The sequence below is a fragment of the Myotis yumanensis genome, unplaced genomic scaffold, assembly GCF_028538775.1.
Source record: "Myotis yumanensis isolate MYYU_CA2020_CCGP unplaced genomic scaffold, mMyoYum1.0.hap1 SCAF_10, whole genome shotgun sequence".
Taxonomy (NCBI): Eukaryota; Metazoa; Chordata; class Mammalia; order Chiroptera; family Vespertilionidae; genus Myotis; species Myotis yumanensis.
In genome coordinates this window covers 72,052,705-72,065,075 of record NW_027223761.1, presented here as the reverse complement: position 1 = coordinate 72,065,075, position 12,371 = coordinate 72,052,705, and the positions used below count along the sequence as shown (strand labels likewise).

At 46.9% G+C, this 12,371-nt stretch overlaps 1 protein-coding gene across 1 annotated transcript in view; it reads right to left on the bottom strand.

Moving 5' to 3' along the window:
• SLC35F2 (solute carrier family 35 member F2) overlaps positions 1-12,075 on the bottom strand; it is a 45,993-nt gene extending 33,918 nt beyond the window's left edge. Inside the window, exon 1 of the mRNA XM_070426930.1 lies at positions 11,916-12,075. Within this exon, the coding sequence (XP_070283031.1) occupies positions 11,916-12,025 (110 nt within the window). The 5' untranslated portion in view covers positions 12,026-12,075. The remainder of the gene's footprint in view (positions 1-11,915) is intronic.
• Between the last annotated feature and the right edge of the window lie 296 nt (positions 12,076-12,371).

Below are 12,371 nucleotides of genomic sequence, written 5' to 3'. Positions count from 1 at the left end.
GAAAATAATATAATAATTAATAAATAATAATACAAGAATTAACTTCCATACTCACAACTGTAAACCTACTTTTGCCCCAACCTGTATGTTATTTCATTTAAATCTCACAAAAATTCTGTGAGAGATTATAACTACCAGTGGGAAACTGAGTTTCAGTTGAATGGAGAAGTTAAATAACTTGCCTAAAGTCAGAAAATTAGTAAGTATATGTTTCCCATTCTACACATTGCCTCCCTAATAACAATGTATATACAAAACATTGAGGGTTATGATACCATGCAGGGAGATCAATTGATACAAATTATCCTGCATCTCTAACAATGGGCATTGATTACCACAACCCATTTGGTTGTATGTTCTACAGTTTAATAAGGAGTGTTCTAATGAAATTAAGAGAGAGGACATAAAATCTACTTATGACATTCTCTGTCCTCTGATTTTTTTAAAATATATTTTTACTGATTTCAGAGAGGAAGTGAGAGGGAGAGAGAGATAGAAACATCAATAATGAGAGAGAATCACTGATCAGCTGCTTCCTGCACTCCTCCTACTGGGGATCGACCGGCAACCCAGGCATATGCCCTTGATCAGAATCAAACCGGGGACCTTCAGTCCACAGGCTCTATCCACTAAGCCAAACCAGCTAGGGCTATCCTCTGATTTTTCGATTGGCTGAAATGAGAAAGGGTGAAACATTTCCAAATCCCTACTCTTCTTGGATACTCATCAGAGGAACTGAGTCCTACAGTCTAGATGGGGGAGGGTCGACATTAAATGGTGGGCCATACAAGGAGGACAGTAGGCCTTATAAGGAGGACAGTAGGCCATACAAGGAGGACGTAGCCTTTACCTCCAGGATCCTCCCTCACCTCGACCCCGACTCTTCTGTGAAAATTCTAAGAGGGGCACCAATGTGAACACACTCCAAAAGCCAGGACCAGGAGCTGGAGAAGGGCTGCTGAGGAGGGTGTAGGAGTGGGGGACGGGCAGATAGATAGGGAAGGATGGGATTAGTAACGGGCAATAATGCACTGACGTTGCAAGGGTCTGGATGATCAGAGTTTAGAACCCTGCGACAGACACCCAACCCACTCTCCACCCACTCCAGCCTGGCACAGGCGCCCAAGAGAACAGAGTAGCCCTGTTCCCAACAGGCAGCGAGAAGCCATGCCCATAAAATGTTAAATTCCTGATATGGCCTGCCCATTGAGGCGGAATAGGAAGTTTCAAAGGGCTGTTTTTTTAACTACTGTAAAATCTAAATGAACCTCCTTGTGGATTATCAAAACAAAAATACAGTTTTGAAACTTGAGGGTTTTTTTTGCTTGCTTTTTGTGGTTTAAGCTGTAAAAAGGAATCCTCTGATGAAGATAATCAACCTGTCTGCAGTCAGAGAAGGAAATAACAGCACAGACGGAGAAACTGATGTGGCTGGGCTCTAGCTCCTGCTGCTGCTCTGCTCTGTGGCCTGGCACTGGGGCCGTCCTTGAATTCTGTAAAGTTATAAATCTTCTTTGTTACCTCCACCAGTGGTGCAAAGAATTTCTCTGCCTACAACCAAACTATTATGCCAAGCATGTCAAACTCCCGGCCTGTCGGCCGCATGTGGCCCACAACAAATAATTTCACAGCCCAGCCAATATAACGGTATGTAAGAAACATTTTAATAAAAATTTCATAACTTAATTTTTACAATATCCTCTTATACATAATTATTAATAACAAACTACAACATTTGCTAACGACTGATTACTACAATCGTGTTGCATTCATTTCCCTTACATGCCTTATGCCCAGGCGCACCATTTCTCTCCACTAATATTAACAGCAAATATTTTAGCAGCCGATGGCCATCTCATTAGTTTGGACTGACCTATTTGGTGTGTGCAAAAGGAAATATTTTGCTTTCGGAGAAAAAGAAAAATAGGTTTATTTGCGTTACACTTACTAATTTGTGTAGTTATTCAGTATCTGGTAAGTTAATGTTCAAGAAAGAAATACTAATTTTATCAAAATGTTCTATTATTTTATGTTAGTGATTACTCATTTATTTCAGCCCTTTGTGTTCAGCATGTCTCTATCGAAATAAACCTACGTTTCTGTGAAAATTGAAGCTTTTTTTTTTCGGCCCACATAAACTTAAACCTTGTTTAGTTGGCCCTTGTTAGCCTTTGAGTTTGACATGCTGCAGAAAATTATTGTAAAGATGACATGAGTCAGTCCACCCCGAGGTCCTCAAATAGTGGGTTCCTCTAGGTACACTAAGTAAGCTGTACTCAAGAAACATTGGCTTATTATTTTTATCTCTGGCTTGATACCAGAGATAGTGAAAAGCTTAGGAAATGTTCTAAAGACTTCCGGGCAAGCTTATCCCAGTACTACTTTAGGAAGCTCTAAATCACAGCAAAACACTAGCCTCCAGCTGTCAATAAGGATTTGATCCTTAAATGCTCTGGTTTCCAAGGAATGACTAGAAAGAAGTTTGGGACTTACCTGTGGTTTTTCATGGACTCTATCTCTGCATCATTAACATAAATAACCAAGTGTTTGTGGAGTGTCACTTTATCTGAGGGCTAATTAACATGGACTCCTGTAACCATCCACAAAAAAAAGTCCCCAAATCTGTGGACTAAAAGTTGCTATAGTTTATTAAAATGAAAACCATTTAAATATTTATACAGGAGCTTTTTATATTTTCAGTGCAAGCAATTCTAAGGAACTGGGGTAGCCGGTGTTTACAGTGTTAACAGGTTAAAAGTCATAATTTAGAAAGAATTCAGGCTTCCAGAGATAGGCTTAGTAACGGAAGACGTCATGACTAATGACTGTCAGAAAAAATAATTCACTTCAACGCCCCCTAAGCAGATTAGTTCCACTCAGCAGAATGAATTTCATAATAATGAAACTGAGTCATAAAGAAAAGGTGATATGTTGTTTATTAAAAGGCAAGTAGTCCCATACATCTGTTTCAAATGCACCATGAAGACTTTTAAATAATGTGGGGTTTTTCTTGGTAAAATCTCCTGGATTAGTTGCAAATGGCCCCACTAAATAAGTCAATAGGTTGCCCTACACTATAAAGTTGTTTGATGCAAGCCAATTAAATGTTGAAGAACTGCTACCCAAAATTATGAATAAATTAATTAATGCCAGTATAACACTCCCCTCTTACCCCTCCACCCCCCAATTCCTCCCCTCTGCATTGTGACAATTAAAAAATCTCTCCAGACATTCAGATGTCTCTTTAGGGGAAAAAAGTCACCCCTGGTTGAGAACCACTGATCTAGCCTATTGTTCCTAACTGCTGCAGACAATTCTGTGCTTCCATGATAGTCCAGTGATGGGCACCCAGGTAGTTTTCAGCTGCCAGCCTCCACAAACATCACTGGGATGAGTATTCTTATAGCCGTCCCCTTATGCAGCAGGAAGAACCAATGGTGAGGCCTGGTTCTGAGTCCCTCTAGGTGACTTTAAGTAGAAGGGAGGGGTGAACCCTGGGATGGAGGATCCTCGGGTGCCACAGAACCCCTGTCGACTGCTATTGTCCAGTGCCTCTTCATCAGGCTATTCTATGACCATGGGTTTGCCCTCAGCTGCTCTGGAAGAGGAAAGAGCAGGCATTCGCCCTAGGAGCTTGGATTCCTGGCTGGACAGAGATGAACCTTTTTATTAGCTTCTCAATACAGCAAGGAGTTGTTAAAGGGACAGTCAGTAATTGTCTCCATGGAATACAGGGGAGAGGTAAGGGTGGACTTTAAACGCTTTTTCTCTACGTGCCCTGGCTGTTCTCTGCCCCAGGCTATAGTCCTCTCCCCTCTACCAAACAGATCAGTTCTAGGCAACCTTTGGGTTATTCCTGCTTTTCTCTGCTCCTTTCTTGCGGCTGATTTGGAAGAAGATGAGATGGCTGCCAGTGTTTATTCATTCCCCATCTTTACAGCACTTCCAGAATTTTCTGGAGTTCACCTTCCCCTCCAATCCCTATTGTCACCACTTCAGTTCAGGCTTTACCATCTCTCATTGGACTCTTGTCATGCCTTCCATGCATGCCTCCAAATCATCTCACTACACAGGAACCAGAGTGATGCCAAATAAAAGTAAAGGGCTCCACAGCTGCCATCAAATGAGAATTCACCCTGTAGTGGGCATTCTACTTATAGTTCATCCGTCCTTAGACAATCTTATGAAAATAGTTTTCTTAGTCCCTTGGACAGCAGATAAGTAACTTGCCCTAGGGCACATACCTGGTGAGAGGCAGAGCTGAGATGCTCATTTGATTCTGAAGACCAGGCCCACTTTACTAGTTCAGAAATCTCACTGCATCCTGTTCAGGCTGAAACATTTCCGCTTCCTCCCATCACTTGCACCAGTGGTTTGCAAACTGGGGGAGTTCTTTGGGTTCTCTGGAGGTTCCTCAGGGTTCATTGCAGGGGCAAGGTGGGAAGTAGTTGCTGATGGGCTTCTGGAGGCTTTGGGCACTCACTGGGTCTGTTACTCTGCCTATTTTATAGTTGGACTTTTACGCAAGGATTTTTTAAATTGATTTCAGAGATTAGAGAGGGCCAGGCCCTTTGCTAGACAATAACAAGGAGTGCCCGTGCAGATTCACCGACTACTATTATTCATTCTTCCTCAAGCCCATGCCCCCTCACCCCAAGCTACTTTCAGTCCCTTGAGAAAAACTCTGTAGCACCTCCAAGCCTGAAGTACCCTTTCTCACCTAGCCCAGCTGGAAAACTCTTTTTTGTGCTTCAAAATCCTGATCACCTTCTCTGTTGAGCTCCCCAACCTTACCTCTCTGCTTCTGTTTGTGCTATCTGTATTTTGTGCTCACCTCTAAAGCACCTATCATAACTTCTTACCATAATTTGAGTATGAGCTCTTTTGGGAACAGGAACCAAATCCTATTCATCTCTGTAGCCCAGAGACTAGTCAAGAACCTAGAGCATAATAGATACTCAAGGTTTGGTGAATGAAAGAATGAAGGAATGAGTGAATAAATGAATGAATGAACACATGTCCAGTATTGTGCTACAAAAAGAATAGGATAAAATTTATGACCTCAAAAAGCTTACGGTTTATTCAATGGGAAAGGATAAATATATCAAATAATAATTAAAGATTTTTGCTAGAGATATAAATTTGATAGTCATTATAAGGAATATACATTTTTTTATGTATGAATTGGAATAAGGTATTAGAATGTAAACTGCTAGATGGCATACAATTAAATAAATCTTTAGGTACTCCTAGAAATCCATATCCTCCTACTACAGTATTTGTCATTTGAGTTCATAACACTAAAAGCAAAGGGCAAAATTATAGATATAGTCCACTTGGAAACTTATAACTGTCCTTACTATGAACTAGAGTCCCAGTGCACAGATTCATGCACTGGTGGGGTCTCTCGGCCTGGCCTGTGGGGATCGGGCCAAAACCGGCTCTCGGACATCACCCAAGGGGTCCCAGATTTCGAGAGAGTGCAGGCCAGGCCGGGGACCCCACTAGTGCACGATCAGGGCCAGGGAGGGACCTCGGGAGGGCTCCAGGGCGTGTCCAGCCCATCTAGCCCAGTCCTGATTGGGGCAATCGGGGCCATCTTGCCTAGTCCCCATTGGGGTCGATCGGGGCCGATCAGGGCCGGCCAGCCGGGGAGGGACCATGGGAGGTTGGCCGGACAGGAAGGGACTGCAGGAGGGCTCCAAGGTGTGTGCAGCCATTCTTGCCCAGTCCTGATCAGCCGGACCCCAGCAGCAAGCTAACCTACCGGTCAGAGCGTCTGCCCCCTGGTGGTCAGTGCTCGTCATAATGACTGGTCAAACAGTTGAACACTTAGCATATTAGGTTTTTACTATATAGGATGCCTGGCACATAGTAATTACTCATAAACTTTTATTGAATGATGTGGAGAGTGGCTATAGCATTTGAACAGGTTCAAGCCTGGGACTAATGAGAGGGCACAATCCTCTGGTGGCAAAGCCACGTGCAAGTCCCAGCACAATTATAGCCAAAGGCTATAGTTGTAAGCTTGACCTTATGGTCCAAACCTGTAGCCCCACGTGGCTAAGTGATATGGGCTGCAGGAGGTGCAACAAGGAAACAAAGTTTGATCAGGTGCATGTAATTGAGTAGATTCAAAACCCATGAGAACGTTGTAACCACACCCTTACTTTGCCTAGTGCCGTGGTCAGCAAACCGCAGCTCGAGAGCCACATGTGGCTCTTTGGCCCCTTGAGTGTGGCTCTTCCACAAAATACCACATGCGGGTGCGCACGTACAGTCCAATTGAAACTTTGTGGCCCATGCGCAGGAGTCAGTATTTTGTGGAAGAGCCACACTCAATGGGCCAAAGAGCCGCATGTGGCTCGAGAGCCGCAGTTTGCCAAGCCACAGCTTGCCGATCACTGGCCTAGTGGAATCTGGCTATAAAATAAAGGCTCAGCTTACAGGCCATGGCACTGTCTCTCCATCAGAGAGCAGCGGCCCACCCAGCCTCAGCTTTCTTCTCTTGTCTGTCTTTTCTAAATCCTTCACCGCCCCCTCTCAGGTTCACCCATGGCCATGGCGGCCCGGCACATATGTTGCCCGAACAGGGACTTGAGTACGGGGAACTGCTGTGGTCAGGTGAAAGGAGGCTCCCTTGAAGCACGAGCAGAAAGCAAAAGTAGGAAAGCAAAAGTAAGGTCAGAAAGCAAAAGTAAGGTAGGGAGCGAGGTTTGGTAGTCGCTGGGTATAAAACATGGGAAATTCAGAAGCTGAGGAAGGGGATCCCTAAAACAATGCTTATTGAAGCATTTTTTAAATTTCTTAAGTTTTGTTAGGAACTGTAAAGCAAAAAATGGAAGTCCTGATAGTGAAGATAAGAAATATAGAAAATAAGAGATAGAAAATAAGATAGATAAGACAGAAAATAAGATAGAAGATAAGAAATAGGAGCTAGAAAATAGAAGATAGAAAATAAGAGGTAGAGCCCTAACCGGTTTGGCTCAGTGGATAGAGAGTCAGCCTGTGGACTCAAGGGTCCCGGGTTCGATTCTGGTCAAGGGCATGTACCTTGGTTGCGGGCACATCCCCAGTAGGGAGTGTGCAGGAGGCAGCTGAATCGATGTTTCTCTCTCATTGATGTTTCTAACTCTCTATCCCTCTCTCTCCCTCTCTGTAAAAAAAAATCAATAAAATATATTTTTAAAAAAAGAAAAGAAAAGAAGAGGTAGAAAATAAGGTAGAAATCTCTTAGGTTTTGTTAAGCTACTGTAAAGCAAAAAATGGCTGTGGTTGATGTTTGTGGAAGTAACTTTTATTTCTTTTTTTTAATATATTTTATTGATTTTTTTTTTTTTTATTACAGAGAGGAAGGGAGAAGGATAGATGGTTAGAAACATCAATGAGAGAGAAACATCGATCAGCTGCCTCCTGCAAAACCCCACTGGGGATGTGCCCACAACCAAGGTACATGCCCTTGACCGGAATCGAACCTGGGACCCTTCAGTCCACAGGCCAACACTCTATCCACTGAGTTAAACCGATTAGGGCAACTTTTATTTCTGACACAGAAGTGGGCCTAGATTGCAAGCTCTTGCCTCAATTGCATTGTTTCTAGGCTTTGGTTATTTCTTTCTTGTGCGACCTGATAGCTTCCTGGGACTTTGGGTCTGTGTGAGACGCCAGACTCGGAGTTGGAGGTCTCCAGCTCTGCAGGACCGAGGGCAGCTGGTTTCCATGCAGCAACGGCTGAAGAAGCTGAGGAAGGGACCAGACTTCCACAGGCGCGGACGGGGCTGATCTGACTGGGACTGGTGCCTTTCCAGCTGGCTCAGTCCCAAAGCCAACCGTCCAAGCAGCCTGATCCTCAGAATCCAGAGGGAGCGGAGCAGCTGATTTGGGTGCCAGGGCAGAACGTGCATCACCATGGTGGACCCAGAGAAGCTCCTTGTCACTCCGTTCAAAAGACTGAGAGTTGTGATGTGAAAGAAGATAACAAAGGCTACGCACAAGGGACCGAGGTGCCAACATGGGGTCAGCTGAAGAAGTCAGCGACTGAGGCCCAGCAGATGGTAGAAAAGCGAGGAGTGGAAGCTACTCCCTCAACCATGTTTCTGGCTATGCAAGCATTGGTGAGCTGCCAGTTTTCTGTGAAGCCTTACGCAGCCAAGTCTGAGGACTCTGAGTAGATATACACCAACAGCAAAAGAAACTTTAACCTATCTGTGGTTTGGTTTTTCTCTTGTTACTGTGTTGGCCGTTTTGTTAATAGACTGAAAATGTTAACATGTCTGTAGTTTGGTTTCTTTCTTATTGCTGTGTTGATTAATAGCCAGAGTTTTGTTCTCTCTTGTTGCTGTATTACATTAACAGTAACTGTGTTTACTGTTTTATTAATAGCCAGAGTTTTGTTCATGATGTTTTGGTTATGCTGCATAATTTGCCTAGAGCTTTTGATGATGTAAATGGAAGTGTTTAAAAACAGGGGGGAAAAAAGGGAGAGATGTGGAGAGTGGCTACAGCGTTTGGACAGGTTCTAGCCTGGGACTAATGAGAGGGCATGATCCTCTCGTGACAAAGCCACATGCAAGTCCCAGCACAATTATAGCCAAAGGTATGAACCTGTAGCCCCACGTGGCTAAGTGATATGGGTTGCAGGAGGTGCAGCAAGTAAACAAAGCTTGAACAGGTGCATGTAATTGAGTAGATTCGAAACCCGCGAGAACGTTGTAACCACGCCCTTACTTTGCCTCCTGGAATCTGGCTATAAAATAAAGACTTGGCTTACAGGCTGTGGCGCTGTCTCTCCATCAGAGAGAGCAGCGATCCACCCAGCCTCAGCTTTCTTTTCTTGTCTGTCTTTTCTAAATCCTTCACTGCCCCCTCTCAGGCTCACCCATGGCCCTGCCGGCTCGGCACAGAATGAGTGATCCGATATTCTTTTGTTTGTTTGTTAATTCTCACCCGAGGATATTTTTCCCATTGATTTTTAGAGAGAGCACAAGGGAGGGAGAGGTAGAGAGGGAGAAAAAAACATCAATTGGTTGTCTACTGCACGCAGGGGTAGGGGATTAAACCTGAAACCCAGGTGTGTGCCCTTGACTGGGAGTTGAACCCACAACCCTTCTGTGCACAGGTCAACACTCTAACCACTGAGAAACACTGGCCAGGGCAGTAATCTGATATTCTTTTTTTTTTTTTAATTGATTTTGGAGATAGATAGAAACATCAGAATCGAACCAGCATCCTACTGGTGCATGGAACAATGCTCAACCGAGCCACACCAGCCAGGCCTGATATTCTTCATCGTAGAGAAAAGTTATCTGTAATGCTAGTAAGGCAGTTACGTCAGTAGGTGGGGTTACCTAAAATATGTACCTCCCATAATGAAAACAGAACCAGCTCTAGGCCCCAAGCTTTTCCCCTATATTTAGGACCATTTCCAAGCTATTCTTATCCCACTTTGGTATAAGAGTAGAAAAGGGTTGTGTGGTCACAAACTACCCATCTATATCCTATCCATCTGATGATAACACATCTAACTCACCAAACCCCTCTCCATCCCTCTTGGACCCCTGGCCACTGTTAGTGATTTGTGGAGCTAAACTCAAATTTGGGAGATAAGTTTTAATACTGAGAGTTTAAAATATTGAGTATAAGAAGTGCTGGGTATCTGGTAAACTGCACTCTTCTGACTGCTGGCTAAGGCAAGAAGAAACTACACACCAGAACCCAGTGTCTGGTGTGTAAGACTGAAGCCCGTAATGAACTGAAGAGCTCTGCCAACCCAAGAAAGGCACCTGCCCAAGGCCCTCAGAATACATAGAGGCCAATAGAGGGAGGAGTGCAGGGTGTATGGCAGAATGCCTTCCCTCATCCGTACATTCACTCTTGTGCTAAGGCTTGTGGGAAACACAGGAATGAAAAAGACTTGATTCTGCTGTTAAGGACTTTGCCCATCAGGAATGGAAGCTGCCCAAACAGCTCTCACATAAGGAAGGAAGTAAAGATCCACAAGGGAGACACAAAGCAGTATGTTCAAAGGCACAAGAAATCTCATATTTAGGAAGCTATTAGGTACTCCTGACTGTAAAGCATACCGGGATTTTTAAAATATTAGAACATTAAGAGAAAAAAACATTGCTAAACCTTGTTAGCAATGACAGCTGCCATACTGTCTGCCCCAACAACCAGGATGCTGGTGTCTCTGGGAGCATATTCCCATCACCAAGTATGGAGAGCTGGTGGTGAGTGTGGAGAGCTGGCGGTGAGTGTGGAGAGCTGGTGGTGAGTGTGGAGTAGGGGTCCTCAAACTTTTTAAACAGGGGGCCAGTTCACTGTCCCTCAGACCGTCGGAGGGCCGGACTATAGTTTTAAAAAAAGCTATGAACAAATTCCTATGCACACAGCGGCGGCAAAAACACCCGGTGGCCGGCAGGCCGCATGGGCCCTCGGGCCGTAGTTTGAGGACCCCTGGAGCGCTGGTGGTGAGTGTGGAGAGCTGTGGTGAGTGATGGTAGCATGAGCAAGCTGTCTGCACGCTCCTGTGCAGTCAGCCACTTAATGCTCACAACATCCCCAAGGCAGGTGCTATTACTGTCTCCATTTCACAAAGACAACTGGGGCAGAGAAGTTGAGCAACTTGCCCAAAGTCACCCAGCTGGTAAGTGGCACAGACAGGATTTGAGTCCAGAATGAATCTGTGGCCTTAGTCATTATCATACAGTACACTGCCTCCTCCCAGCTGAGAACTTGAGGTTACATTTATCAGGACATATACAGCTGCCTGGTACTAGGTAACTTTGGGTCAGCTTTCCCCTTTAAACACAAGCATTATTGATCTAGTTTTGAAAATGGTATGACTTTTCAGGACATAGTTTTCACGATCTTTAAAGAGAAATTCTCTTTGTACATATGCTTCCAAAGCAAGCACTGAAATTCTCTGTTAATCTGGCTGGGGGGAAGGGGGGCGGTCAAAATGCCTGTTCATGAGCCGTGCCAGTGGGCAGGAGTGGTTGAGGCTGCAGTTAGGACTGGAGCTCGCAGGCACCATTCCTCGGAGTTCATCTCAGGGCCTGAGGCAAGTTGCTTAGCCTTCTCTGTTCTCTCTCCATCTGCACAGTGGGTATAACAATAGTGCCCTCTCCTGAAGTGGAGAGGATCAGTCGATATTATCCATTTAAATTGCTAAGCACAGTACTTGACCCAGTGAATGCTCAATAATCCTTGGCTTTCATTATTTAGATCCTGGGTTGTTTCTATTTCCAGATTCAAGCCCTCCGGTAGCCACAGAAATGCTTTCTGGGTCCCAGCGCCTCTATCCATCCCTTCAGCACGTTTCCATCTCCCACAGCGACAGCAGAAGCAGGCTTCCCTGGCCCCGGCCCTGGAGGAGGCCGTGTCGCCTCGCTCAGGCCCCGGGGAGGAGGCAACAGGCTCCAGGCTACGTCCGGGCGGCACCACCAAACTTAACCCAGATTTCTCACTTGGGTGCACTCCTGGCAGCGCAGGAGCAGGGCCCGTCGGACGGCTCGGCTGCAGCAGGAACGCGCGCGCCGGCGCCGGGAAGGGGAGCTCACCCACCTGCCAAGCCGCAGGGTGGGCACCCCTCCTGCACAGCATCCCTGGGGGCTTGGCCCCGTCCCGCTGGGAGGCCCCCTGGGACTGACCTCGCGGTGCCAACAGGGCGAATTTATCCCCCCGATCCTCTGCAATCCATTCCCGCGATTCCTAAGAGGGGCCGAGGGAGGAGCACTGAGCGCTTCACAAAGCCAGGTAAAGCGCTGCATCCCTGCTGCACATGTGGGGTCGCCTGAACCAGCTCCAAAGTCCCCGCCGCCGCCCCCGCTGCCCGCCGGGCGCTCCGCCGCCACGTGCGGGCGGGTCCGGCCCCGCGCGCCCGTCCACGCGGCCCCGCGCTCCCGTCCACTCACCAGGTGAAGAGTTTGCCCCGCAGCCTGCGCAGCAGACCGGCGACCCGGTCCGCGGATCCCTGCGGCTGCGGCTGCGGGGCGCCGGGCCCCGCCGGCGGGGCTGCGTCCATCGGGTTGCCCGCGATCTCCGCTCCCGGAACCCCCCCGATGCGCCCGGAACCCCCCGATGTGCCCGGGCCCGGAAGACGGGAGGCGGCGCCTGTGAGGCCGGCGGGGCTCGGCTCGGCCCGGCCCCTGCGCCCGCTCGCCCGCTCGCCCGCTCGCCCGGTCCCCCGGCTTCCCCCGCCGGCTCCGGCTGCGGCAAATCATTAACTGTCAAGCCCCGAGGGCCAGACGGGAATTCATTGGCCGATTACAGCCCGGCAGCGGGGCCGGGGTGGCGGCGGGGAAAGGGCGCTTTTTTTCCTCCTTGGCAGTCGAGCCTCGGAGTTGGGTGGCACCCAGCACGCACCCCAG